Source organism: Pezoporus flaviventris, unplaced genomic scaffold (genome assembly GCF_033815535.1).
Source record: "Pezoporus flaviventris isolate CSIRO_AGI_PZ_B2104156 unplaced genomic scaffold, CSIRO_AGI_Pfla_v1 ptg000107l, whole genome shotgun sequence".
NCBI lineage: Eukaryota > Metazoa > Chordata > Aves > Psittaciformes > Psittacidae > Pezoporus > Pezoporus flaviventris.
Genome location: NW_026892655.1, coordinates 1,884,202 through 1,910,711, shown reverse-complemented (window position 1 = coordinate 1,910,711; position 26,510 = coordinate 1,884,202). Strand labels below are relative to the sequence as shown.

The 26,510-nt window shown below is 56.9% G+C and overlaps 3 protein-coding genes across 4 annotated transcripts; 1 reads left to right on the top strand and 2 right to left on the bottom strand.

The window, feature by feature from the left end:
* Positions 1–978: 978 nt before the first annotated feature.
* On the bottom strand, positions 979–8,262 carry LOC133281718 (vasoactive intestinal polypeptide receptor 1-like). Its single transcript, XM_061477502.1, has 13 exons — positions 8,069–8,262; positions 6,492–6,606; positions 5,471–5,578; positions 4,731–4,842; positions 4,400–4,492; positions 4,187–4,319; positions 3,826–3,979; positions 3,147–3,207; positions 2,887–2,953; positions 2,695–2,786; positions 2,339–2,468; positions 1,883–1,924; positions 979–1,625 (listed from the first exon to the last, which is right to left on the bottom strand). The coding sequence occupies exons 1-13, from the start codon at positions 8,138–8,140 to the stop codon at positions 1,533–1,535; spliced, it is 1,272 nt and encodes a 423-aa protein (XP_061333486.1). The 5' UTR covers positions 8,141–8,262; the 3' UTR covers positions 979–1,532.
* A 1,173-nt stretch (positions 8,263–9,435) lies between these two features.
* On the top strand, positions 9,436–13,304 carry PRR29 (proline rich 29). The gene is made up of 6 exons (XM_061477627.1): positions 9,436–9,572; positions 9,903–9,990; positions 11,651–11,766; positions 12,341–12,510; positions 12,621–12,688; positions 12,850–13,304. The coding sequence occupies exons 1-6, from the start codon at positions 9,495–9,497 to the stop codon at positions 12,879–12,881; spliced, it is 552 nt and encodes a 183-aa protein (XP_061333611.1). The 5' UTR covers positions 9,436–9,494; the 3' UTR covers positions 12,882–13,304.
* A 1,020-nt stretch (positions 13,305–14,324) lies between these two features.
* On the bottom strand, positions 14,325–25,249 carry KAT7 (lysine acetyltransferase 7). 2 transcript variants are annotated; one of them, XM_061477603.1, is made up of 15 exons: positions 24,997–25,249; positions 23,545–23,692; positions 22,754–22,930; positions 22,337–22,576; positions 21,678–21,760; positions 21,142–21,231; positions 20,384–20,482; positions 20,107–20,217; positions 19,335–19,526; positions 18,825–18,914; positions 18,275–18,415; positions 17,547–17,640; positions 17,235–17,381; positions 16,748–16,854; positions 14,325–16,092 (listed from the first exon to the last, which is right to left on the bottom strand). In XM_061477603.1, the coding sequence occupies exons 1-15, from the start codon at positions 25,009–25,011 to the stop codon at positions 15,991–15,993; spliced, it is 1,836 nt and encodes a 611-aa protein (XP_061333587.1). In that variant the 5' UTR covers positions 25,012–25,249; the 3' UTR covers positions 14,325–15,990. The 2 variants fall into 2 exon arrangements, with proteins under 2 accessions (XP_061333587.1, XP_061333586.1); XM_061477602.1 differs by lacking the exon at positions 24,997–25,249 and having other exon boundaries at positions 23,545–23,716.
* Between the last annotated feature and the right edge of the window lie 1,261 nt (positions 25,250–26,510).

Below are 26,510 nucleotides of genomic sequence, written 5' to 3'. Positions count from 1 at the left end.
TGGTGTGGGCTGGAAGGGACCTGAAGCTCCTCCAGCTCCAACCCCTGCCACGGGCAGGGACCTCTTCCACTGGAGCAGCTTGCTCCAAGCCCCTGTGTCCAACCTGGCCTTGAACACTGCCAGGGATGGGGCAGCCACAGCTTCTCTGGGCACCCTGTGCCAGCACCTCAGCACCCTCACAGGGAAGAGCTTCTGCCTAAGAGCTCATCTCAGTCTCCCCTCGGGCAGGTTCAAGCCATTCCCCTTGGCCTATACCTGATGCCTGAACAGCATCTTCCTTGCTAATGATGAAGAGGGATGTTTGTCCACCTGCAGTCTCTTCCTGTCTGCAGGCATCCATGTGACAGTTCCCATGTTCCTCTGGAGCTCTGCTGGCTGGCGGCGCTGGCCCGGGGAGTTGTCTGATGGGACATCTTCCATCTCACCCCAGACCGTCTGGGGCTCTCTCTGCCTCTCAGTGCCTCTTTGTGAAACAAGATGGGATCGCTGAGATCCTGCAGCTGGGCAGGAGCCGACAAGGGGGGGTTATTTAAGGCAGGACACGGGGCTGCAGGCAGAAATGACAGCCCAGGAAGTGTGGGAAGCTCTGTGGGATTGGGTGGCTCCGGTCTTTTGGGGAAAGGGCATCTGAGGCCTAGGGATAGTGCTTGTCACGGCAGCAGCGCAGGCAGGGAGGGTGAAGGATGCTCGTGGGCTTGAACAGGGCCAGGATGAGGCCTGGTGGCGGCAGCTCTGACCCAGAGGAGACACGGCCCCACAGCACCTCGTGACGCACCCATCTTGTGCTCTTCTTCATCTCCTCCCCATGGCCATACCCAGGGGCTGCTGCTTCAACAGGCAGAGCGATAACAGGTACTTCCCTCCCTGGGAGGTGTCTGCAGACATTCCAGTTACCAGCAGAGCTTCCACCCTCTGGAATTCCTGGGACCCAGTTACCTGGGCCTGGTGAGCACAGGAAATCCTCTGGGAAGGGATGCTGGGTTCAGAACAAGGCTTTATTGGCAAAAGCCTCCCCAGTCCCAGGCAAACAAGTCCCCAGTGAAGACGGGGCAGTCCTGCTGCTGGCAAACTCTCCTGTCCCTGCAATGCAAAGCCCTTGGGAGAGCTCAAAATGATTCTGTAAACCAAGAAAGGAGGGGAAAATAACGAGCAGTAAATCCCTGCAGGGTTGGGGCTGCTCCAGTTTTCATTCCAGTGCTAAGTGGAAACTGCCACTGATGTGAATGTAAAATGCTGCTTGTCCTTCCTACCCATTCCCAGGGCAGAAAAGGTGGGGAGGGTCTATTCCCTTTGCCTGAAACACTGACCACACTGCAAAGAGAGCTTTGGGCAGGGAGGACACTCACAGGGAGCCACAAGAGCCACCAGCACCTGAGCAGGCAGAGCTCAACATCCCAACAGCCGCTCCCACTGCCCTCCAAGGATGCCAGACCCAGACCCTACAGAATCCTTCCTATTGTGTTTATGGGGCAGCAGGCATGGAGCTTCCCCCCCCCGTCCTCGAGGGTGTGTTTCCACCAGCGCCATCCTCATCATGCTGTGAAGTCTTGGGTCACCAGGTTGAAGACGTTGCTCTCCATCGATGACTGCCACTTGCCCCAGTTCCGCTTGATCTCAGCCTGGACCTGAACCAACACCAGGGGCCAGTGCTGGCACTCAGGGCCACCAGGCAGCACCCAATGGAGGGGCAGGAGCTGCACCCAGGCCTCGACAGGGGGTTCAGAGTGCAAGAAGGTAAGGACCCCCATGCATGTCTGTGTGCACACATGCATGGTTGTATGCATGCCATGCCGTGCTCATTGGGGTGCACCCTTGGTGGGGGTCTGGGTGCCCACATATGTGGCTGTGGCACCCAGGGAACTCAGGCTGGGGACACACTCACCTCCCCATTGAGGAAGCAGTAGAGCAGAGCCACCAGGAACCCCTGGCAAGGACAGGGAGAGCAAGTTTTACCCAGCTAGACCCCTTCATGCTCATCTCCTGCCTTCGTTTAGCACCCCCCACATCTCTCACCCCATCCCATGGGCAGGAGAGGGTTAAAGCAAGTTGTTCAGTGGGCCACAACTCTTGTGCTTTGTCCCTGGTGGAGCTGTGGGGTGCCACAGGCCTCTCCCAGAAGAGTGAAAAGCCCCAGCAGCACATCCCAGCGGCTCCTGGTTTGGGCTGGGATGGGTACCTGGGGTCTTTGCCTCCCCATGTGATGGGTTGCTTGGAGCACGCTGCTCCAGTGGAAGGTGTCCCTGCCCGTGGCAGGGGTTGGAGCTGGGTGAGCTTTAAGGTCCCTTCAACCCAAAGCACTTTGTGCATCTCTGCTGCTGTGATCGCCCCCAGTTTGTACCTGGTAGGAGCCAAGGACCAGCTCGAAGCAGAGCCGAGCATCCACAGCGATGTGCTCGGGAAAGAGTGCGAACACCACGTAGTGAACCCCAAAGAGGGGGATGAGGAGCAGCGTGGACTTCGTCAGCCTCCTGCGGAGAGCGGTGGCATGAGAGGGGCCCTGGGCACAGGCCAGGGTCCTGCTGAGCCATCACTGAGACCTGCCCAAGAGCTCGGGGTTAACCCGGAGCAGGTTTGCAATGACAGGCAGGTTTTGGGGCTCCAAGCACTGCTCTCCTCTAGGGAGGGGTCCCTGCTGCTCTGGGTCACCCCAGAAACCAGGAGAGGAAAGGTCCCCTTGCCCAAGCCAGCCCGTACATGTACTGCTGCTTGTAGTTCCTGCTGATGTCTGGGGAGCGGATCTTCTGCGCTAACATCCTGGTGACATTGAGGAAGATGAGGAAGTTCACCTGCCATGGGAAGCCCATCTCAGGCTCTGCACAGACCCTGGCTGGATGCCCCTGTCCATGTGGGACCCTGTGGTCTGGGGTGTTTAGGGGCCACACTCACAAATATGGCCAGGAGGATGGGAGCCTTGATCACCCACCAGTAAGGGTTGGTGTAGTCATCCCAGCACCTGCAGGAGAGGAGAAAGGGCTCTGCCGCCTCGGCCCTGTCTGCACTGCTCCTCTTGCCCCACCAGAAAACAGAGGCAGCATCAAAGTGCTGACCCGTGCTCCCCTCCGGAGCCTCCCATGCAAGAGCTTCATCCCCTGGGGCTTGCACGGGGGACACGTGGCCGCAGAACACAGAGGCGTGGCTGCTCTTACCCATGGTTGTCGTACTGCAGCCTGGTGACCACCCATACGCAGACTGTGAGCATGGGGACGCCTGCAAGGACAGGAGCCAGGCAGGGATATGGAGTCCCAGGGGCTCTGAGGAACCCCTGTACCTCCCCTCCAGCCCCAGAACCACGTGTCTGCGCCGGAGGGGTGTCAGGGAGGTGACATTCCCCCTTCTCCAGGTTTTAAAAGGATCCCACTGATGCTGAGGTGCCTGTGTCACATCCTGGTTACCCTCCTCCCCTTCTATGTGCTCTTACATCTAATGTGGACGCCTGGGACAGGTGATTCCAGCCCCAGATGGATGCAGGAAGAAGGAAGGAGCTGTCTCTGCCCCATCCTGACCATGCTCAGGATGGGTTGGTATCAGGTGCTGTTGCAAAGGCTTTGCTGAGCATTAGCAAACATTTCCCTTTTGAGTGATCCTGCACACATGCCACAAGGGCAGGGATCAGGCCAGGCTGCCCAACCGGCCCCAGGGGCTGGCAGGAGGCACAGGGCTGTGCAGAGAGGGGATGGAGTGGGGGCCAAGAGCAGCCACGTGAACCATGGTGCCTGTGGAGCTCGGGCCAGATGGGCCTCAGAGCAGGCAATCCCCAGAAGTGCCTGGTGTGGGTCACAGGGGCGATGCTGGAGGTGTCGATGTGCTGGGGAGCCCCGCACTCACCCCAGCCGATGAGGATGTACCACCAGATGTACCTCTTGTCCGAGGTGAAGGCGAGCAGCAGCAGGGTCTGCAGGTACAGGCCCTCCACCAGCAGCCAGTAGAAGTTGGCCAGGACCGAGTACTGGAAGAAGGCGATGGCTGCTTTGCAGCTCACCTGGGAGGACAAGGAGGAGGAGGAAGGCTCAGGGGTGCTGGCTGGCATCAGACCCTGCCTGGGGGCACAGGACATGGTCAGCTCCTGTCCATCCGCTCGGGGAGACCTGTGATGGCCTTTCAGAGCACCCCAGGGATGCTGCACCAGTCCTGCACATTCCCTGCGGCCCCCCCTGCACCATGCCTGGGCTGGGACTTGCTGCCTTACCGTTGACATGGTGCAGTGATCAATGGACTCGTCTGAGAAGAGGACGGCATCCTTGGCGAACACGGCGGCTCCACGCAGGATGAAGGAGGTGAAGAAGTGGATGTGGATAGAATTCCTGGTGCAATGCAGCTTCCTGTGGGAGAGATGTGCTGGGCCCGGGGAGGAGCAGGGAGAGCAGATGGGCTCCTTCGGGAGCCACTTCTGGAGCCCTACCTGAAGCAGGAGAAGATGCCGATGGCCAGGAGCAGGGCTGCCAGGGACATGGAGTAGCCGCAGGTGTAAAGCACCTTCATGGTGACAAAATAGCTCCTCTGGAAGGGAAAGCACCGGCGGGGCTGGGAGTCACTGCCCTGCAATGGGCAGGGAGGCTGCAGGGGGATGCCCCAGGCCTTGCCCAGCCCAGCTCAGACCCCTCCGGGAAGCTCAGCACCCAGGATGAAGCCAACTCCATATCCCCGAGGGCAAATTCATGTTCCATTGCCCAAAAGCACGGGTCAGTGTGGGGCAGGGGATGCTGGGGAGATGTCCCACAGTTGCTGGGTACCCACTTGCCTTCGCCTCGGTGTTGTTGCCGATGGGCTCCAGCTCACAGGCACTGTAGTAGGGAGGGCTGGGGAGGCTCCATCCCGACCTGGTGCAGTTCCTCCAGATCAACGCTGCAGCAGCAAGAAGGGACCTCACAGGAGGCATGGGCTTCACCTCTGCATCAGCACCCACAGATATCCAGCCTGGGGATGGTACCTGCTCTCCGGGATGGAGCCTAAACCCCAGCGCCAGCATCCCCATACCCAGATCCCCAATATCCAAATGGCTCCGGAGATCACGAACACCTCAGGCATTGGAACAGGCTGCCTAGGGCAGTGCTGGGGTCACCGTCCCTGGGAGTGCTCCCGGGCAGGGACCCCTTCCACTAGAGCAGCTTGCTCCAAGCCCCTGTGTCCAACCTGGCCTTGAGCACTGCCAGGGATGGGGCAGCCACAGCTTCTCTGGGCACCCTGTGCCAGCGCCTCAGCACCCTCACAGGGAAGAGCTTCTGCCTAAGAGCTCATCTCCGTCTCCCCTCTGGCAGCTGACGGGACTTGGGATGCTTGGTACTGGCTGATGGAAGGGCTGGGGGCTCTTTCCTCGGCAGCAGCCCTTGCAGTGCAGTATGTGCCAAGCTCTCAGATGGGGCAGAGGGAGCAGAGGGGAAGGGCGAAGGGGCGGGGGGGGGCACAAGGCCCCAGGGCAGGTAGGGGATGAGCCCTCCCGCATGCCCCCGGCTGCATTCTCACTGCACTGCACCTTCGGTCCTCTTGAAGACGTGGAGGATGCCGGGGCAGGAGAGGGCCCGGGCCTGGCCGCGGGGCGCTGCTGGCCAGCAGCTGACTCCATCCCACTCCGTCTGGCAGCCTGGGAGGGACGGGATGGTCAGCGCCAGCGGGAAGGGACGTGCCGGGCACGCACACACGCGCAGAGCCCCTTGGGCACACGGAGGTAACGGGAGAGCCGCGGTCACCCGGTCCACGGGGCTGCGCCGTGCCCCTCTGGAACGAGGAGCTGCTGGGAACCGCCTCCCCTTTGAGCCCCGCGGCGAGATGGGAGCTGCTGTTTCCTGGGGGTGCAGCAGACCCTGAGCTCCTGGGGAAAACCCCAGGGATGAGGGGGTGGGAAGGGCTTGGGCTTCCCTGGTGGCATCTGTAATACTGCGGAATTATCCTGGATTCCTGCAGCTGGGTCAGCTCGGGATGCCTCCAGCCCGAGGGGGAAGAGGAGAAAGCAGGACTTCCTGGAGAGCACTCAGCTCAGACGTGTTTGCCTTCTCTCCCCGGCACCAGGTTCAACTTTCAATGGGTCTCCAATCACCCTGGAAATGAGCATGGCCAAGCAGACGTGGGGCCGTGAAGTGTGAGTGCTGCAGCAGAGCAGGATGAGCCATGGACACCACACTTCCGGCGCTCCTCCTTGCGCATCTTCTACATTATTAACCTCATAGATGCACGTTAACCTGAAGCCACATCTAATCCCAGCCAGGGAATGGGGACTCAGACAAGTGTGATTCATTTTTCTCTCATTCCAGCAAAAGGCCAGGCTTGGAGGGATTTGTGGGGCTGGAATCCATGGAAAAGAGGTGATGGAGGCAAGTTCTGGGGACAGGGCAAAATAAAACAAGCCTTTTCTCTCCCATTTCCCTAAATATACCTGTTTTCCTGCAACCATGTCCTCTCTGCAACCCACCCCCACTGTGGATCATCTTATAGAGTCCCCCATAGCAAATCCTCACCCTCATCCCGTGGGAGATGAGCCCCATGCAGCTCGTACTCACCTTGTTCGCCGGGGGGGGCTGGTGTTTGCCTCTCACTCCTGATAACCTCCAGACATTCAGCTTCTTGCTCTTGGAAATAGAGGACCACGGAGCAGTCGGGATGTGTTGCTTGCACCTTGGGAAGGGGGAAAGGGCAGGCAGAGGATGCCTGAGCAGGAGGGTACCAGCCAAGAGTCACTGCTTAGCAGTCAGATCCAGGAGAGCTTTCAGCCCCTGCCATTTCCTTGGCTTTCTACCATTTGCCTTTCAAACACCACCAGGAACCACCTAAATTATTCCTAATTCCCTCCACAAGTGTGTGATGCTCCACCAGGACACAAGCTCCACACAGAGGAGCTGAGCTGAAAGACAGAGGGGCCCCATCAGCAGGGCAGAGATGAGCTCATCCAAAGCCTGAGCAAGGACCCCCTGTCTTTAGGTTTTAAACCCCAGCTCTTTGGGCACGTCTGCTCCTTCTGCTGCTGGGGTTTGTTATCTATGGGCACGCAGCCCGGCTGCTGCAGCACCAGAGCGGGCACCGGCACAGCTTGCTGCAGGGCAGGCAGCTCCTTGGGGGCCTCAGTTTCCCCTTCTGGGAAGGGGACTGATGCCATCCCTCTCCTTATCCTCGAAGTGCTCCCATTCCCCTGCTTGCTTTCCCTTTCCCTTTCCTTTTCCCTTCCCTTTCCTTTTTCTTTCCCCTTTTCCTTTCCCCCTTCCCTCCCCCCCCCCTTTTCCTTCTCTTTCCTTCCCTTCAAAATTTCCATCATTTTTTCCAGGTTTTTTTTCTTTCCTATTTTTCCCTTCCCTTTCTTTCAATTTTCTTCTCTTCCCCATGATCCAAACCATGTTGGCTAAAGAACTTACGGAACAAAGGAGACATCTTGAAGGCTTGGCAGAGGAACACCGACCTGAGCCCCCCTCCCACTGGAGCCCTCACCCTGCGTTTCCTGCTGAAGCAATTTGACATCTTCGGGTGGGTTTTCCAGCCCCCACCCCGCGGCAGCTCAACAGCTCCATGACCCCCATTTCAGCAGACATCCGGTGTCACCATCCCTATGGCTCTGCCTGGAGATGGGGAGCGCCCCACACACGGTCCTGACCCCAGCACCCTACACCCATCCCGACCTTCACTCCAGTGGATGCTTCCCAAGCCCTTGAGGTTTGGGATCAGTGTGAGCACAGCCCCAGCACCCATGTGAGGATGGAGGGGACGGTCCCCAGGGCAGGGCAGAGTGGGGTGTCCCGAAGCCGGCCGGGAGCTGAACCCACAGGAGCTTTGCGGCTGCCTCTGAGCATGGTCCCAGCCCTGGGGAGCACAGAGAGGTCCCAGCATCACACACCCCCTCCCCCCCCGCCGCAGGGAACCAAACTGATCCCCAGAGCTGTTGTGAAGGCAGCGGGGGGGGGGGGGGGGGGTGCTGCGGTGCCGGCAGCTCCCAGAGCCTGGAATCACCCCCGGGTCGCGCAGCACAAGGGATGGGGACAGGGATGGGGACGTGAGCCCTGACCGGGACCGTACTCCCCAGGCTGTCACAGGCAGGGACCTGTGCGTGCCGCCCGCCCGCTCCCATCCCGTGCTCCCCCGGGATGCTTACCCACGGCATCGGGAACGCGAGCAGCAGGACCAGCAGTGCGCGGGTGCCGGGGGGCTGCAGTGGGCCCCGCATAGCTGGAACCACCCCTGGGCTTCCCTGTCCGCGGGTGCCCTGCCTCAGTGCCCGAGGGGCTGGGGACAGCCCAGCTCCTCCTGCATGGCCCTGCCGGGGGGGGGGGCACACCTGGACCCCAAACCCCACTTCCCTGCTCCTGGCTCCCTCCAGGACCTCCTCTCGCAGCAGGACCCTGACCCGCTCCCAGGCTCTGGCTGTGCCCCCGTCCCTGCCCGGTGCCGACGGGCTCCGTGTCCGCAAGGCAGAGCGCGACGGCTCCTGAGGGTGGCAACGAGGGAGGCTCCACCCCCTGCTCCGTCCGCACGGGGGGGGCTGGAGGCAGGAGCGGGTCTGGGGACACCCCAGCCCGGCCACCACGGGCAACAGCGCAGGAGGGACGTGGAGCTGCTGGAGAGAGGGCAGAGGAGGGCACGGAGCTGCTGCGAGGGCTGGAGCAGCTCTGCTCTGGAGCCAGGCTGAGAGAGCTGGGCTGGGGCAGCCTGGAGAAGAGAAGGCTCCTGAAGGGGAGACCTGAGAGCAGCTCCAGTGCCTGAAGGGGCTGCAGGAAAGCTGGAGAGGGGCTTGGGACAAGGGATGGAGGGGCAGGACAAGGGGAATGGCTTTAACCTGCCAGAGGGGAGACTGAGATGAGCTCTTAGGCAGAAGCTCTTCCCTGTGAGGGTGCTGAGGCGCTGGCACAGGGTGCCCAGAGAAGCTGTGGCTGCCCCATCCCTGGCAGTGCTCAAGGCCAGGTTGGAGAAGCTGCTCCAGTGGAAGGTGTCCCTGCTCGTGGCAGGGGGTTGGAGCTGGTTGGAACTCAGCCCCCGTGTGGCAGCCTAAGCCACTTTGTGTTGTTATCAGCTGCCCAGATGCAGCATCCCCAAACACCCCCCAGTTCAGGAATGCAGCCCCAGAGACCGGGAAACAGGAACCAAGACCACGGGGCAGGAGCAGACCCGTATTCCACCAGCAGCAATGGACGGGACCTGTGGAGACCACAGCGTGCCGGGACTTGGGATTTTAGGACAGGCCCCAAAGCCAGAAGCTGCGAGGTGCTGCTGGTGGGGCTGAGCAGCCCCAGCCCTGGGCCCAGCTCTTCCCGGTGCCTGGCAGCAGTAGCAAGGCTCAGGTAAACCCTCACCCCCTGCTCCCGGCCCTTCCCTCTGGGGAAACCCCATGGGGGGCACCAAGCACCCCTGCCCCGCAGCCCTGTGCACTGGGGGGGGGGGGGTTATCCTGGGGCCACACCGCAGGGAAACCCAGCCCAGGGACACTCCTCCCCCGGGCAGGGTTTGTTTGGCTGCTCCTAGGGCAGCTCTAGCAACGAGCCCTGCTCCAGCTCCCTCATCCCATTGCCCTGCCGGGCCCAGCCATGGAGCTGGGAGCAGTGGGGGACCCCCGTGGGGTCTGCAGGGCCACCCCAGCAGGGACCTGCATCATCCCGCGCAGGGTAAGCCCGGGAGAGCCGTCCTGCCTCTGGGTTTATGGGATGCTCATGAGGAAAGGGTTAGGAAAATGGGATGTGGTGGGGGTTTGGGGGGGCACTGGGGTCTGCTCTCTGCAGGATGCCTCCCTGGGGCACTGGGGATGCCGCCTGTGCACAGGAACGTGTCCTCAGAGGCGCCGTTCACCCCAGTTACAGGGATGGGGAGGCGGGGACCAGCGCAAGATCCGCTCCTCCCTGCCCTGCTCCCCGCTCGGGCCGGGGCCGCCGGCTCCTGCCCCGGGCACTGCCTTGACCCGAGCGCGGAGACCCCGGGTTTTCCTCCCTGCCTTCCAGCCCCGGCCGCCGGTGAGGATCCTGCAGCAGCTCCCGGGGCCCGCCGTGGCGCTGGAGCCCGGCCCCGGAGCCCCGCGTGTCCGCGGAGGTGCGTGATGGATGCGGCGTTAATCCGGGTTAACCTCGACCTCCTCCCGCTCCCCAGCACGGGGCGGGGAATGGGGCTGAGCGCGCCCTCCGCAGCCTCAGAGCCGGCTGCACCGCGGTGGATCGGATGGGATGCGATTTCGGGTGCTTCAAACCACCCTGAAGTCGGGGCTGGATTTGGCCGCACCAGGGTGCTCCCAGGGAATGGTTTTGGGGCTTTGTTGAAATCCATCTCTCCTTCTCCAAAATCCCGTTTCACGTGGGGATGGAGATCGGAGCATCACCAGGGTCAGCCAGGGTGGTACCAGCTCCTTGGCCATGGGAGGTGGGATGGGAGTGGGACACATGCCGGCCCCAAGCCCATGGGATGTGCAGGCAGGAGCAAAGACCAACTGTCCAGGGGGGCTTCACCCACCCTCATGCAAACCAGGATCCATCCAGCTGGACAGGGGAGCAGACAGCAGAGATGGGGAGGTTGTGGGGCCTGGGACATGCTATGGGTTGAGGGAAGGGGGGAAGGTTGAGCTGTCTTTCAGGATACACAGAGCAATGGGCACGCTGAAAACTGGAGTGAGCAGAGAACAGAGACCCCAGCCTGGCACCTCGCAGCCCTGTGGTGCTTATCCATTGGGATGGGAGGGATCCATCAGGAGCTGCCAGCCCTTTGTGTACCTTCTCCTCCCTGCTCAGTGCCTGGCTGCTGGCCCGTTCCCTCCTCATGGATCCAGCTCCAGGCACCTCCCACTTGTGCTGCAATCTGTTCGCTGGAGGGCACGATGGGTGCCCTGGGAGCACATCCCTGCGGCTGTGAAAGCATTTTGGGATCTGACACTTGGGGTATGGGGATGCCCAAACCCTTCTTTACCCTGGCTGACGCTAACAGGGGATCACAGGGCTTGTGCACAACAGGACCTCAGGGGCAGCCCCTCCAGGAGGTGTTTTGTATGGGAAGCTCATGCCTGCGGCACATGGGGATGTTTTAATGGGGATGCAGAGTGGGATTGCCCTCAGCAGCTGCCCCACAGCTTCTGCCTGCTCTGGGGCTGCTCTGGGCCCCAGCTCCTCATGTGGAGCCAAAGCAGGAGCTGGGGAGGCACCGAGCATCCCCATCCTGCTCCTCTGCTGGACCCAGCTCCACAGGTGCTTGGTCCTGGGAACAGAAATGAGAGCAGCCCCCATGGCCCAGCCCCAGCTCCTGCCTCCTTTGAGGGGTTCTGAGCTCCCTGTACACGACTAAGCCGAGCTGAGGCAGTGCCCCCCGTGCAGTGCCAGCCCCAGGCCACCAGCTCTGCTGCCCACTGCCAAGGCAGAGCCTTTGCCAAGGCACTGAGTGCTGCCAGCACCAGAGCCATCCTCCAAACGGGTGGGAAGGCTGATGCCTCCAGCACCATGATCACCTGTTGTGAGCAGCATCCAGCAAGCCACAGCAGGTGTTTAATCACATTTGCAGGGAAGAAAAGGGCTGCAATGGGGCTATTCTGGAGCTTTATCCAAGCACAAATAATCTTGAAGTGCCACATGGGCCTTCCATGGGTGGGGGGAGCCTGGCTTCGCTCCCACTGCTGAGGCACAGGGACAAGCCCCGGCCCGCCCCAGCCCAGGCTGTGCTGCTGGTGCCCTTGCTCTGGTCTCCCTGATGCAGGGCCCTGCCTCTCCAGCAGGTTTCATGGAGCTGATGATGATCCAGAGCTCCCACATGCACCAGGTGCTGATGAACAGCCTGGCTCTGTCGGCGCTGACGGCCTTTGGGCTTGGGCCGTCCCCAGCCGCTGCCCAGGTAGGGGTCAGGGGTGCTGGATGAGCCAAGGGCCCATGGAGAGGAGCAACAGGAAGGGCAAAGGGACCCTCGCAGAGGTGCTCAGGAGAGCGGGATGTGCGCGTCCTGCTCCGGCACAGCACGAGCCCCCTCCTGGCTGGTCCCAGCCCCGCTCAGTTCAGGCCCTGCAGCCCTCAGGGGCTCTTTGTGCTGGCTTGGCCCCGGCTCCGCCAGCACAGATCGCAGCCAGGCGGCTCGCAGGTGATGCATCCCAGCCGGGAAGGGGCAGGAGCCTCCCTGCGCCGCGGTGCGGGGCTGACACCGACACGGGGCTCCGGTTCAAAGCCATCTCCAGCCAAAGCCTGCGCCCGTTGCGCCACACTGCTCAGATCCAACCGGCTCTTCCCAGCTGCATTCCGAGGTCCCATCCATGGGGCTGCCACCTCCGTGTGTCCCCAGCAGGCTTCTCCGGGGTCTGACCATGGGGTGGGACGGAGCCGTGCTGTGGCTCCATGGGAGTTCCCTTGCTGGTGCCTTTGGGGGCTGTGCCCCAGGGAAACGGCTGCTGAAAGGGGGGTCTTGCTGCTCCCCACAGGCCATGGAGGAGCCTTTGCAGACGGTGGAGGGAGAGGAGGCCATGGTGTTCCACCACCACTACATCCCCTACCTCTGGCCCCTTCCCGTCCTGTCATGGCCGGGCCCTGTACAGGAGTGGGGGCCGGCGGCCGTGCGGTACCTGGGCTCAGGAGCTGAGGATGCGGAGCTGTGAGTAACGGGGCTGCTGCTTTGGGCCTCCCATGAGGTGTAAGAGGGCTCCAGCCCGAGCTGGGACACGAGGGCTCACTCTTGCTCCTGTCCTCGCTCCCCTCCCGCAGCGCGGTACCGCCCCCCCCGCCTCCCAGCGCCACCGGGACCGTGGGAGCCAGCATCCCACCAGCATCGGGTAAGGATGCGCCCTCCCCTGTCCCTCCAGGGCAATGTTCTCACCTTGCCCCCAGGCATGCATCAACCCGGCCAGAGGCTGAGCCCCCCCCCCCCCCCCCTCTGTCCATGGGGTCTGGGGGTGCCCTTGGGCAGTCCCCAGCTCCTCCTTTCTCCCCACAGAGTACTACAACGTGGTTGAGGAGAGACTGTGAGCTCCGTGCTCCTCAGGATGGTTTCTCCCACACGTCCCTGCCCTGGACCCCATTGGATCACAGAATCATCGGGGCTGGAAGGAGATGACCTGCTCCAACCCCCTGCCACGGCAGGGCCCCCCGGATACACAGGGACACAGACCCTGCAGGTGCTGAGCACCATACCCATTGTTTGAGGCTGGCACTTCATGCACATTGGCTTCCTCCCCACAAGCCACCCCATCACAAAGCCTGTCACAAACCCCTGCTGACAGCGTGACCCCAAACAGAGACAGGTTTTATCTCCGTGCTCTGCAGAGGGCTCCTCCCCACAGGTTGGTGCCGACATCCCAGTCCTGGCTGGACAACGCGTGTCTGCCAAGCCATGGGGATGTTGCAGCACAGCCTGTGCTGGAGGGGGTGGTACCAGCCCAGGTGGTCCTGGTCTTCTCAGTGGAGCACATTGCCTGTAATTAATGTGCTTTGTTAAGGAAGCTCCCTGCTGTCACTAATTAAGCATCTGTAATTACCAGGCTGCTGGCTCTGTGCCTGAGGGCGTGGCTGCCTCCAGGCTGGGGGGGGGTGTGAGGCTCTTGTGGGGCACATATGTGCTTTGGGGAGTGGCTGATGGGTGGTGCTGGGAAGCAGAATGGGACGCTCCTGGCGATCACCCCTGCACTGGGCACTGGTGAGGCCGCACCTTGGATCCTGTGCTCAGCTCTGGGCACCTCGCTACAAGAGGGACATTGAGGTGCTGGAGCGGAGCCAGAGAAGGGCACCGGAGCTGGTGCAGGGCCTGGAGCACAGGGGTGATGGGGAAGGGCTGCGGGACCTGGGGGGTTCAGTGTGGAGAAGAGCAGGCTCAGGGGGGACCTGATCGCTGCCTACAGCTGCCTGACAGGAGGATGGAGCCAGGAGGGGCTGGGCTCTGCCCAAGGAACAAGGGATGGGACAAGAGGAAACGGTCTCAAGCTGCACCAGGGCAGGTTTAGATGCAGCTGAGGAACAATTCCTTCCCCAGAGGGTGCTCAGGTATTGGAACAGGCTGCCCAGGCAGGGCTGCAGTCATCGTCCCTGCAAGAGCTGGCACACCATAGGCGAGGCCTCCATGCCATGGGTTAGTGGTGGCCTTGGCAGCGCTGGGGTAAGGGCTGGCCCTGCCCGGGCGGCAGCGGGCGGCGCCCCCCGGCTCCCTCCTGCCCGCGGCAGCTGCCCCGGCTCTGCCTCCCCGCGCCAACCCTGGGCCAAACCGGTCCGGAAGGGGCCGGGGCACCGGGTTCCGCCCCCTCCTTTTATAGAGATCGCCCCGCCCCTCCCTTATGACGTAACATCGCCCCGCCCCCTGATTTCTCAGGCCAACCCCGCCCGCCCGCTCAGCTCTCGGCCCGGGGCGTCCCCGCCGTCCCGGTGGCAAAACGGCATCTGACTGAAAAACACCAGAATGAAACAAAGGCGGCCCAACGCTGCGCAGAGAACATGCTTTATTGGAAGGAGATACAAGAACAGCACATTCTACCACATCAGGGGAACAAGGTTCAGCTTCTGCACAAGAACGGCCTTCTTCCCCACTCCACAAGAGATCTACTTTGCTGGATAGTTTCATGAGTATCTTGTAGTTACAATACAGGAGCAAAGGGCACGAGACAGCAAAGTTCAGTAATGCCCACAAGGTCTACACCACGTAGATCGTTTTTTAAGGAGGCAGAGAAAGGTGGACACCATCAGGAGAGCAAGAGAGAGCTTTTCCACATCAGGATGGGCAGTGGTTAACAGGAAATGGCTCCTACCTACCAGTACATTCCAAGTGCTTCATTTCAGCCACCATTCCATGAGTAAGCATTGGAAAGTCTAAATGAAATCAGCACTATATGACACTGCCATCATCTACCCCAAGATTGCCCCCTCCTTTTTATCATGCTGGAGCCATAGAGGAAACTTGTGGCACAAGAACAGTGGTTATACTTGAAAGCCATTGTATGATTTTCTTCCAGTGGTGCTGATGGGAGAGAGGAAGTAAAAGCTTTGTTGTTTTACAAAGACAAACAAGGACTCACTGTCAGAGAAGCAAACCATCCACACAGCTAACAGGAGCTGCCACTGATGCACAGAATGGCCACTGTAGGCAAGCCACCAACTGGCTTGGCATTGGAGAGGCTCTGTGGCTGTTTGGACAAGGCCAGCAAAAAGTCTGGTTAAAGATCTTATTTCTTCAGTCTAGAGGAGAAAAGCCTCTCCAATCCAAAGAGACCTGCAAGTCAGGGAAGACTGCTCTGGGAGAAGTCTCTCCAGTGAAACACTCTGAACAGGCTGTTTCTGTGTAAAGGATCCAAGAGAGAAACCAGGAAAAACTTATAATCCCAGAGGTCTCTCCACCAGATGTGGTACTGCAGTAGCTCCAGGAGTGCACACCAAGAGCAACTCTATGAAACCTCAGACAATGTTCTCACACACTTGGCCTCCTTTCCTCCAGGGTAACACTAAGAATCACACCACTCAGTTACAAGATATTCAAGCTTCTGACTGTACAATATTAACTATGTGAAGCCCTGCTATATTCTATGGGAAACACTGCTGAAAAGAGGTGGTATATTATCTTCCTAAAGCTATTTGATACATGGAATAGAACAGTCCATCAGACAAGTTAAAAATGCTGAAGTCAGTGTAACTGCAGCCTGTTGGAAAACCAGACTTTCCCCAAAGAAGCAGTTTTAGACCTTGTTCAAAAGCCACAGAAGTTATCTCCATTACTTAGAATGCAAAGAACCTGAAGGAAGAAACAACCAGATTATAGGACACAACACAACCTCATCGGAATAAGAACATGAGGGTAAGACCAGTGACTGGACAGGTACAGTACCAGATATCAGAACTCCTTGGGCCAGTGCTGCTCGGAGCTTTGTTTGGGTCCTATACAGATCCAATCCTTGCAACCTCATTGAGGCCGAAACATAAAGTTCCTCAGAACCAGCGTCTGTGGTGTGCACAAAAGATCTGGGCCAGAACAGTACCAAGGGGAACTGATCTTTCAGGAGGGTACTGTACCAGCCAATCACAACAGCAACAGATACAACAGAGATCCCTAGGGTAATTTCTACTGCTGGGGTTCACTGGCTTCAGGAGTTAGACACAGTTAAGTTCCCTTCGGAGGGGTCCATTTCAAACAGCTGGGATCCATTATCTTATTGCTGTTGGATCTTTTTGCCTCTTTGGCTATCCATTCATCAATCAGATCCTAAGGAAGAGAGCATGAAAGCGCAGGTTAAAACAAATCCACACTGGAGAATTATCCACGGTACACCACCACACATCTAAGCTCACAAAGCACAAGATGACAAACCGCCTACTGACTGCTGAAAAGCAACATTTCCTCCACAACGCTTCCTAGAAGCCCTTCCAATCACACTGATAAGGCTGCTGTTAGCTACAAAGTGAAGTCTCAATGAGGGGAAAACAAAAAGAGGGAAGGTGTCATGTTTGGGCATTTATAAACCACTTGTTTCATGTCTAATGAGGGTACAAACAGGACTCATTCAGGATTCCATTCATTCAGTTTATGTCATCCATCTGCCCAATAAGGGCCAGGCATTATGAGGACCATGATGGGAATGTTGATCCATGGCTCCCCTGAAAAGCCACTTCCATAATGTGCAATGTTATTCCACACATTGGAAAGGAAGGTCAATACAACGCATTTCTACATTACTGAAGGATCAGGTTGGATGCCCACGTATGTTATCAGTTACTGCATCTGACAATTACAGTGCTCCCCCACTGGAATGAAAAAGCTGGAAAGCCCAGCACAGTGCAAAGGAAATACTGGCTTCAGCAGGTTTGTCTGAACCTAACAGACAGAAACAAAACCCCTGAGCTGCAGTCACAAACCTTACCTGTCTTTTGAGGACCAGGTGTTTGCCCTTCCAGTACTTGAGCATCTGAAGCGCCTGCAACGTGCTCACAATGTCAACAGGGTTTACTGCAGTCTCCTGGCTGATTTCTGCAAAGCAGGATCAGTTTATGTCAGAGCAGAAACACACATTCCTCCACCTGTACCTGGTAGTTTGCAACTCCAAGTTTTATGCAACTCCTTTTGAAGTGATCCACCCAAAATGCCCTGCACATAGCAAGGAGGTACACGCAGTATTACTGCTGCTGCTGTACTTGGTACCCTTTTGACCACCCTGGTTATCTGTATCACTGGAATCCAACTTGCCTTTGCTTGATTCACTCTTGAGGATCAATGATTGCTAACTAATTTTAGAATCCAATTTTGTAAGGTGTAATCCTCCACCTGCCTCAGAACTGAGGAAAGTGAGTGAGCTGCATAGCTGCGTTCCTGAACCAATTCACAACGAGCTATTTAGCTGGAAACCATACCTTTTATAGAGATCTCTTTTCCTTGGAAGTTATGCAGGTAACGAAGGAGAACTTCCTTCCAGTAACTACGGTAGCTGATGAGCCCTAAATCAGACAGAGGGCGCTCTGGAGAGCCAACTTTTTCTTCTACTTTTGAAAGTAAATAGCCTGCAAAGGAAAGAAAACCTATTTATCCTTCCTAAACTGCCCTTTCCTGACTCTCAGCCTCTTTGGCACATGCAGAAATCATCTCTGGATGAAAACTGCTCAACAACCACCACAGATGTACTCGATTTCTTGGCGAAAGGATGCTTGCAGAACTTCTCTACTTACTGAAGTCAATGAGCATTTTGCCGTAGCCTTGCCTCATGTATTGAGGCATCGTCAGGATACAGGAAACATTGTAGTTGAGAAAAGAATTCTTCTCCTAAACACAAGATGAGAGAGGAAGAACAGGTCTAGGTCTGTACAAGCAATGGGTATCATAATCCAACAGACTGAACAAGCCTGTGCAACTGATACAAGGTGGAAGGAGCAACAGCAGAAAAACCTGCCTAACAAGTAACCTGATCATCCTTCAGTTCCCAACCTGGCTCAGTGTCTCTCACTTCAAGAGCCATTAAACAGGGGGTCTGGGGCACAATTTTAAGTCTAGAATGGCTGGACAAGGAGTTGTACTGAGGAGCCAGTGACACTTTCACCACCACCTCTGTCATCTACCAGCTTTACATGCAGCAATAAAACAACAGCAGCATTTAAAGCACATGGTGTAAACTGAAATGTTCAGACAAAAAAAGATGGCGACTAATACCTATTTCAATGTATTTTTCTCTACATTCTTTACATTTTCTTTATCCTTACTTATGCCTACAGCAAAGCACCTCAGTCCCTGCAGCAAACAGTAAGAGCGATTCATGCACATCAGGTTTGAAACTTTGTCTGTTCCTAAAAGCAATGAATCCTAAGACTGCAGGATTAAAGGAGAGATTCAGTACTGACAACTGTTGTCCTAAATGTCATTCTAGTGAGTAGTAATGCTTATGTATGTATTTTCAACTAACCTTGGAGAAATATCCTATCAGGTGACAGCCAGTGTTGTCAGCTTCTGTCATGACATAGAAGAGGAAGGGCTCAACATCGTAATACAGTGTTTTATGGTCCAAGAAAAGCTTTGCCAGCAGACACAGGTTTTGACAGTAGATCTAGAAGAGAAAGGACAATGGGATATGCCCATTTATTACAGTGGAACATCCCAAGCGTGGACAAAGACATGGGAAATGACAGGAAAATTCTGAACCATCTGAGCAATGATGTACAGTCATTCAAACAGAGCAGCTGGGCCAGGAAACAATTCCATTTCAGATGAACCTTGGTAAGCCTGGCTTCCTAAGGGGGAGAACTGATGTTTGCAATATCAACCTCTGCATGCCCAAAACAGCATAAGCATTACTTAGCAGCAACTAATAACATCGGTGTGTTACCAGCACTATTCTTAGACTAAAGCAGAGCAACACAGCACTGCACCAGCTACTAAGAAGGAGAAAAAGAACTATTACAGCTGAACCCAGGACAGCTCCACACAAGAGTGGCCCAACCATGGCAGTTTGTTACCTTGTTCTTTTTGCCATCCACTTCAAACACTGAAATGGAGCCTTTGCGGTAGATTTCATCACCCGGTGGATGTTTCCAAACACATTTTGCCTATGACAGGTAAACAAAGTTAGGGTGACACCCATGTTCCAAGGGCATAAAAGGTTACAACAGCTACTGGATATACCAGGAAAAATGCAGACTTCCCACCTCTGAAAGTGAGCAACTGAGCTAACAACAGTCATGGTTTAGAAAGTTTACAGGGGAAGTTCAGGTTAGAACAAAGGCAGAAGCTCTTCCCTGTGAGGGTGCTGAGGCACTGGCACAGGGTGCCCAGAAAAGCTGTGGCTGTGCCACCCCTGGCAGTGCTCAAGGCCAGGCTGGACAGGGTGGCCTGGGTGCCATGGTTTACAGTGAGGTATCCCTGCCCATGGCAGCAGGTTAGAACTGGGTGATCTTAATGTCCTTTCCAACCCAAACTGTTCTATGATTCTATGGGATGTAAAGGTCAGGAATCAGCTCTGCCCTTACCATGTGCCTGCGCAGTATTGTCTGGCTCTTCATGTACTTGAGGCAGAACTCACACATGTAGAGACGCCCCAGCCGAGCATATTCCTCTGGATAGGGGGAATGGTACCACGTATCCAGCTCGTACCGGCCAAAAGCGATGGTTTTGATCATATTGCTGCCCTCTGTGATCTGGCCCTGTAGCCGCAGCTTCTCCTGGGAAGGAAAGAATGGATCAGGATTTAAAATACCTAAAAAACCCAGAAGGTAGAGAGGAAGGGTCCTATTTATTTCTTTGAAGAAATCATTTCAAGTCTTCTAAATTCATCTTTCAGTGTGGCCACATCTAATGACCTCTCCCACATTGCTCTTCTCAGTCAAACTCAGATACTGACCATTCCTTTCATCAGGAAATGTCCTGTGAATCAGCACTTAAGAGCATGCTAACAGTAGGATCACACTCCCCCTGACACGAAAGCAATGTAACCTCCTTGCCACGCTTCATGCTTCTTTCCTAATCTGTATGAAGAGGATACAGCCTAACGCTTTGCCTCAGATATCCCAGACGCGCTGCAGCAATCAGGACTGCCAACGCTGAGCTCCAGCTGCACTTCCAGCCAAGCCTCAGAATGACTGACACTTCATCATTACCCCTAGCGGAACTTCACTGGCTTGGCTGGGCTGTAGCTGTTCTTCTTACAAACTCTGGTTCTATCTGCACAGCAAAACCCAGACAGCATTCACGTTTCTAAGACAGACATCTGCTATGAGACATGTGAGGAGTTTGAAGTCTCACCAGGTCCTCCGATGCCCGTGCTTGCGCTCTTCGGAAAAGCTCGAGGTCATACTCACTCGTCAGGTTTTCAAGCAGAGGCTCCCTGGTATTGCCATAGGTTTGTCTGTGCTCCTAGGACAAGAAAAGAAGAGGTTTCGCTGCCATGCTGCTAACCAAGCTGTTGGATCCTGCAGTGTTTTAGCAGGGAACGTTGCAGGATGACTGGGCAAACCAAACTCCCGCTTTGCGTTCTCACTGAGGACAGGAGGGAATGAAAGAATAAAGTGACTGCTTTTACCATGTACTTTTCTTTTTGCTCCTTGCTTAGGCCCGAGTTCCTCTTCTTCCTGAGCTCAGCTACTTTCTCCTTGTATCGCAGCTGTCTCTCTGTTGGTGCCTGTAAGAAACCAAAGGTGGAACCTTCACCAGGCTCCATCCCCTTCAAACATTCTTCACTTTCCCACCCTAGAGGGCCTCTGCCCCAGCTTTCACCTGCTGAGGGTTGGCACCTCTGAACCAAACCTTGTGCTAGTAAGAGGGCACTGCAGGTACAATGGGAAGGTTTTCTCCCCTTTGCCAATGTACCTCCATCTCACAAGATAGGGCACACTCCTTATGCACTACTTAATCACAGGGAAAGGCTTGGACCTGACTCATGAAGTCATCATGGCTCAAGTCCAAGACTCATGAACTGAAGTTTTATTCTTTTCTATTTAATCACAGTAAAATTGTAGGTTATAGTTCTGCAGCAATTCTTTTATCCTACGCATCAAAGCACACAGCAAAGATCATCCTGAGAACAGCTCCAGCCTCCTTTGTACTATTACTGACCAGTGCCACCTCTCTGTTCCCACCAGCTGTCCCAGTCTCTCATTTAAGGAATACAATGAATTGTCCTTGCTGAAACAAACTGGGGACAATAAATGGGGAGTGTCAGAGCACAGCAGCTTATCTGGGAAGTGAAAAAGGGAAATCAAGTGAAAATCATTGCCATTGGAAACCCCAAGCTGATGTTCTTGCACTCTGAACCAAGCAGCCACTGTGCAGGTCACTCACCTGGTGTCTGGTGGCGTGCCTGTTGTTGTCATCCTGCCGATGGGCCAGCATCCTCTCCTCAATCTGCTTGTCCCGGCTCTGTGCTCGCACCTGGAAGCCAAAACTCATCTGTCAGTGCTGCAGCAAACTGCTATCAAAGCCTTCACCCCTTCCTTTTCCTGCTTAGGTGAATTTCCTGAGTTGCAATGCACAATTTGACACAAATGCTGCTGTCTTGCAGCTAAAGACATCAGCTAAAATGTGTGAACTCTCTTTCTGTTCACAAAGGACAGGTCTTGGCATTTTGTTCCAAAAAACAGTTCCCATAGAATCACAAACTGGTTTAGGTTGGAAAGGACCTTAAGATCATCCAGTTCCAACACCCTGCCATGGGCAGGGGACACCTCACCCTAGACCATGTCACCGAAGGCTCTGTCCAACCTGGCCTTGAACACTGCCAGGGATGAAGCATTCACCACTTCTTTGAACAACTTGTTGCAGTGCTACACCACCCTTGCAGTGAAGAATTAAGGAAGATAAATAAAAGACTCCTTTACCTTGCACTCATCTGCTGAGAGATTATGGTAGAGTGGGCACCCCGATATGGAGAAGTGTCGCTCATGTTTTCCAGTCAGGTGTCCTGCAAAGGATCAGGAAGAAAACAACCTTTAACATATGCTCCTGAAGAGGTTTCTGTTTAAAAGGTATCCGGGGTGGGCCGACCCCTCACAGGAGCTTTTCAAGGAGCATGCACAGTCTATTACCAGTGCGGCAGGAGCACACTTCCTGGTTCATGGCACAAGCTTTCAGATCAAAGAAGGAAACTCTTTTTCAGGCCAACTCAAGAGCTGCACTGGTGCAAGCAGCCAGGTCTGTCCGAGGTCTGCAACAGTTGTGTCTGAAGATGGGCCTCTGGCAGACACCAGCACCCTACCTGCAAGAGCCTGCATTTTCCTCCTGTGCTCATCTCCTAACTTGTTCTTTACCCTATCACCCCAGAAACACTCTTTGCCAGAAAACACTCCAGGAAGAATACACCTGCAGCTATGCTTCATATCCCTTCTCTACACCCACTTCTCAGTACTACTTCTGATCCTAAGTCAGTTATAGGATGTCTGACTGAACTGGGGGGGGGGGGCGGGGGTTGGAACGGGACACTCTGAATACCACAACAGGAAGGTAAACCCCAACAGGTTAATCCTGGATCTGAAATTACCTAAAGAGTTACACCCAGGAGTGGGACATTTCATGTTGAAATTGTAGCTTTCATGGAAGCGGCGGCGCTTAGGGCGGTGAGACAGGTCACTTCCAGAATCCTTCATGGACATGTCCTTGGCAATGCTCTCATCATGGGATACATTTGGACTGGAGATATCAATATCAGATTCTGAGGAAGGGGCATTCCCGGTGGGAGTACGAGGTGGAGACTCATCGTGATCCGCTGCATTTTTAGTGTCTGAATAAGGATCAAGATGTTACAAATCTGCCTGAAAGCAAGCTTGCAAAAAATACACAAAGCAACCCTGGAGCCCTCTGAGCCCCTCTGTCCTCAGGATACTGCACAGTGCCCTCAAGAGTGGAGTCACCCCCCCCCAGCACGCTGTGGTTTAACACCTCAGTGCACCCTGCCTACCTCTGTCAGAGAAGTCAACCACTTGCTCAGTCTCTGAGCCCGAGGAGCGCGTCTGCCGCAGCGGGTACTTCTTTGGGGTCACAGGAGCGGGCTGCTGCTGGCTGCGGGTCACCCTCCTCGTAGAATAGACAGGCTCCTCGGCTCCAAACGATGGCGGATTATGAACTGGGCTGGAATCTAATGCCATAGAAACACCACCATTAGCACCCACAGTAACCACTGCCAGTCAGTGTTTCCCCTGACTACTGGGTATCACCACGGGTTCTGTCCCACCACGGTCACCACAAAGGGATGCTCTGATTTTCCCAGCTTAAATCTTTTGACACTTTTACCAACACTGAGGAATCTGGAATCACATCAGCTTTCTCTGCACTTAATTACTTCTTAATTACAACTAGTAATTACAATGCAGCTCCCATTTGGAAAGCCAGAGAACCACTAATTTAGATAAGAACTATCAGTGCTTAGACAACCTTTGGGAATAGCAAGATTGCTTCTGGTGTGGAGCTACATTTGGGACCCTGTGTGCGGCTTTGTGGCCCTACACTGCTCATAAAACTATTACCTCTCCCCTAACAATATAACAACTACTTTGCACAAAAGCAATGCTTTCATTACCTAGGAATATCATCCCGTCCACATCCAAACCACCTTTCCTCTTTTTAAGACCTAATTCCCAGGTGATCCCGCATGTTTTATTTAGGTATAACCCCCCCACTGAAGTTCTGAAGGTCAGGAACCCGGAGCCCATGGAGCTCCTTGCGGCATCAGAGGCTGCTTGAAGCATTCACCTTGGGAGCTCTGGCTGAGCCTGGCCGAGGAGCGGGTCACGCGGGCGGACCGCCGGGACGTGCCGTCGCTCTCCGAGCTGTCGGTGTGCTCGGGGTCAGTGGAGAAATCAGAGTCCTCTGTTCCATCCGAGCTACTGCCCGCGTTCCTCTGCAACGGCACCGAGCCAGGCATCAGCACGGGAGCATGGCAACGTGCAGTTACTGATACTGTAACGTATTTGGTGCTGGGGACACGCATTTAAGCTGACACGATGACACGCACAATAATCATTATCAAGTGTATTCCTCTGGAGAAAATAGCTTAGTTTAGTAGCTGTGTAGTGTCAGTGCAAATGGACCCACCAAGGCCACAGAATACCCGGCTGTGCTTAACGCAGACGGTAAATGAAGGTTCGAGGCTGGACCGCGGGCAGGACGTGCCCCCAGCTGAGCGCTCCCGCTCCGTCTGCCCGCTCACAACAGCAGCGGCCAGCAGAGCACCACAGGACACAGACGGGCTCCAGCAACGGCCGGGACTGACTCCTCACCGCCCGGTTCAGGGCAGCGTCAGGGTGGACGCAGAGGCAGCCTGCGGAGAAGCCGGGCCAGAAGAGCCTGCGAACGCAGCGCGTTCACCTCGCCCGGGGAACCCCCGCGCTCCCCTGCACCACGTCGCGGCCCGCGCGGCTCTCGGGGGGAAGCCGCCGGCCCCCGGCCCCAAGGCCCCGCCTCGGGCGCAGGCTCTTTCCGAGGCCGCGGCCAGGCCCGAGGGGAGCGCGGCGGGGCCGGGGCCGCCTGAGGGGAAGGGGGGGGGAGGCCGCGGAGGGCCCCGCGCCGCTTTGTTTTGCACCCAGAGGACGCTCGCCCGTGCCGGCCAATCACAACGCGGGTGGGCAGGGCCGAGAGGGAGAACCAGCCAGTAAGCGCTCATAAAGCGAAGGGGCGTGACCGCCGGGCGTGACTGACGGCAGCCACCAGCCTATCAGCGGCAGGCTCGCGCGCCCACAGAGGCATCGACCCGGGGCAGGCGGAGAGGGGTGGGGGAAGGGAGCGAGGGAGAAACAAGGCACGCGCGGGGAGGTGGCCGTGGGGAGCTAAGATGGGCAGCCGCAAAAGCCAATCAGCTACCAGTCCGGCAAGGCAGTCCGACCAATAGGAGAGCAGTTCTCCAACTGACAGCCCAATCGGAAAGCCCAGAGGCGGGCCGCGCTACAGGCGCGGGGGAGGGGAAACGGTAACCGTTGAAGGAGATGAGTGACGAGCAAGATGGCCAATCAGCGCCCAGCGTGCCTGCGCGGTAGCCAATCAGGGAGCGAGCAGGGCGGACGCTGGGGGGGGGAAGGCCGCTATCCCTCCCCCCCCCGGTTTTGTGCCCGTGAGAGGTAGCGGAGGGGGTGGGGAGGACGGGGAAGCTGCGGCTTGAGCTCCCGGGCCCCTCGCCGGGCCCTGCCTTGGTTATCCGGCCGCGCTTACCTTCCTGCGCGGCATCCTGGGCGGGGGCAGTGAGGCTGCCTGGTCCCCAGCGCCCCCGGCCCGCGAAGCGGCGCTCGCCGCCGTGTTAGCGCTGGCGGGCTCCGTGGTGACAGCCGTGTCTCCCGTCCTGCGGCACGTGTGCTCCGGCGGCGCCAGCCCGCTCCCGCCGCTGCCAGCCCCTGTGCCCTGCTCGGTCCCTCACGCTTCCGCCGGGACACGGTCCACACCCCCCACACCCGCGTCACGTGACCCCTGAGGAAGCCTCACGCCAGCGGGTGCCGCCATCTTGGATGCGGGCAGCTACCCCGGTGGTGCCGCTGACATTGAAGCTGTGGGCGGCCATCTTGGGTGCTGGCGGAGGGCTCTTGGCGGGAGCGGCGCGGCCGCCATCTTGAGTGCGGGTGTGAAGCCAGCGGGCTCCGGGGAACCGCAGCGGGGGTTTCCTTCAGGGAGCCATGTTGGGTCCGGGCAGCCCGCAGCGTCCGCGGAGGGATGGGGTGGCGGAAGGCGGTGAGTCCCCGTTGCTCCTGAGGCGGGGAGCGTCGCGCCTGCGGCTCCCGGCCCCCCTCCTGCTGAGGGGGTGCCGCGGCCTGCTGCAGGGAGAGGCCTGCCCGCGTCCCGGCTCCGCGCCGGGCCGGCCTGGGTGGGCCTGGCAGGGCTGAGGTGCTGCTGGGGCTCCCGGTCGGAAGGGCTGTCGTTAATCTTTCGCTCTCAAAACATCCTCGGGGCCGGGTGGTGGAGCTTTGCTGTGCGGTTCTCTCGGGGGAGTTGGAGCTGGCCGCGTTCCTGCCCGCAGCTGCTGAGGCACCGTTGGGCTGTGGAGCCGAGAGACAGAGAGGTCCCGCCAAGCTCTGCGAGAGCTCCTGCCTTTGATAGGCTGATAGCTGGTTAAATATAATATAGCAGTAACGTTAATGTGAAAGGAACAGGAAATAAACTACAACCTCAAGGGCCTCCAGGAAACCTGGAGAGGGGCTGGGGCCAGGGCCTGCAGGGACAGGCCAAGGAGAATGGCTTTAACCTGCCCGAGGGGAGACTGAGATGAGCTCTTAGGCAGAAGCTCTTCCCTGTGAGGGTGCTGAGGCGCTGGCACAGGGTGCCCAGAGAAGCTGTGGCTGCCCCATCCCTGGCAGTGTTCAAGGCCAGGTTGGACACAGGGGCTTGGAGCAAGCTGCTCCAGTGGAAGAGGTCCCTGCCCGTGGCAGGGGTTGGAGCTGGAGGAGCTTCAGGGACTCTTCAACCCAAACCATTCTATGATTTGTGTAAAGACCTGGATTAAAAATAAGGTTATTTAGTCAAACACAGGATTTCTTTCGAGCTCTGGTTATCTTTAGGCATTTATAGGATTCTCAGGACCTAATCCTATAATCCTCCTGAGGGTACGTTACCCTCAGTCATGCAAATAGCACTGGTTTTGTCATTGTAACTTGTTACTGCTCCTAGGTGTATCCAGGCTCCTGTGAAATATGAAAGGCAAACCTGAAGAAGTCAAGATGAAATACCTCTGCTCCTGG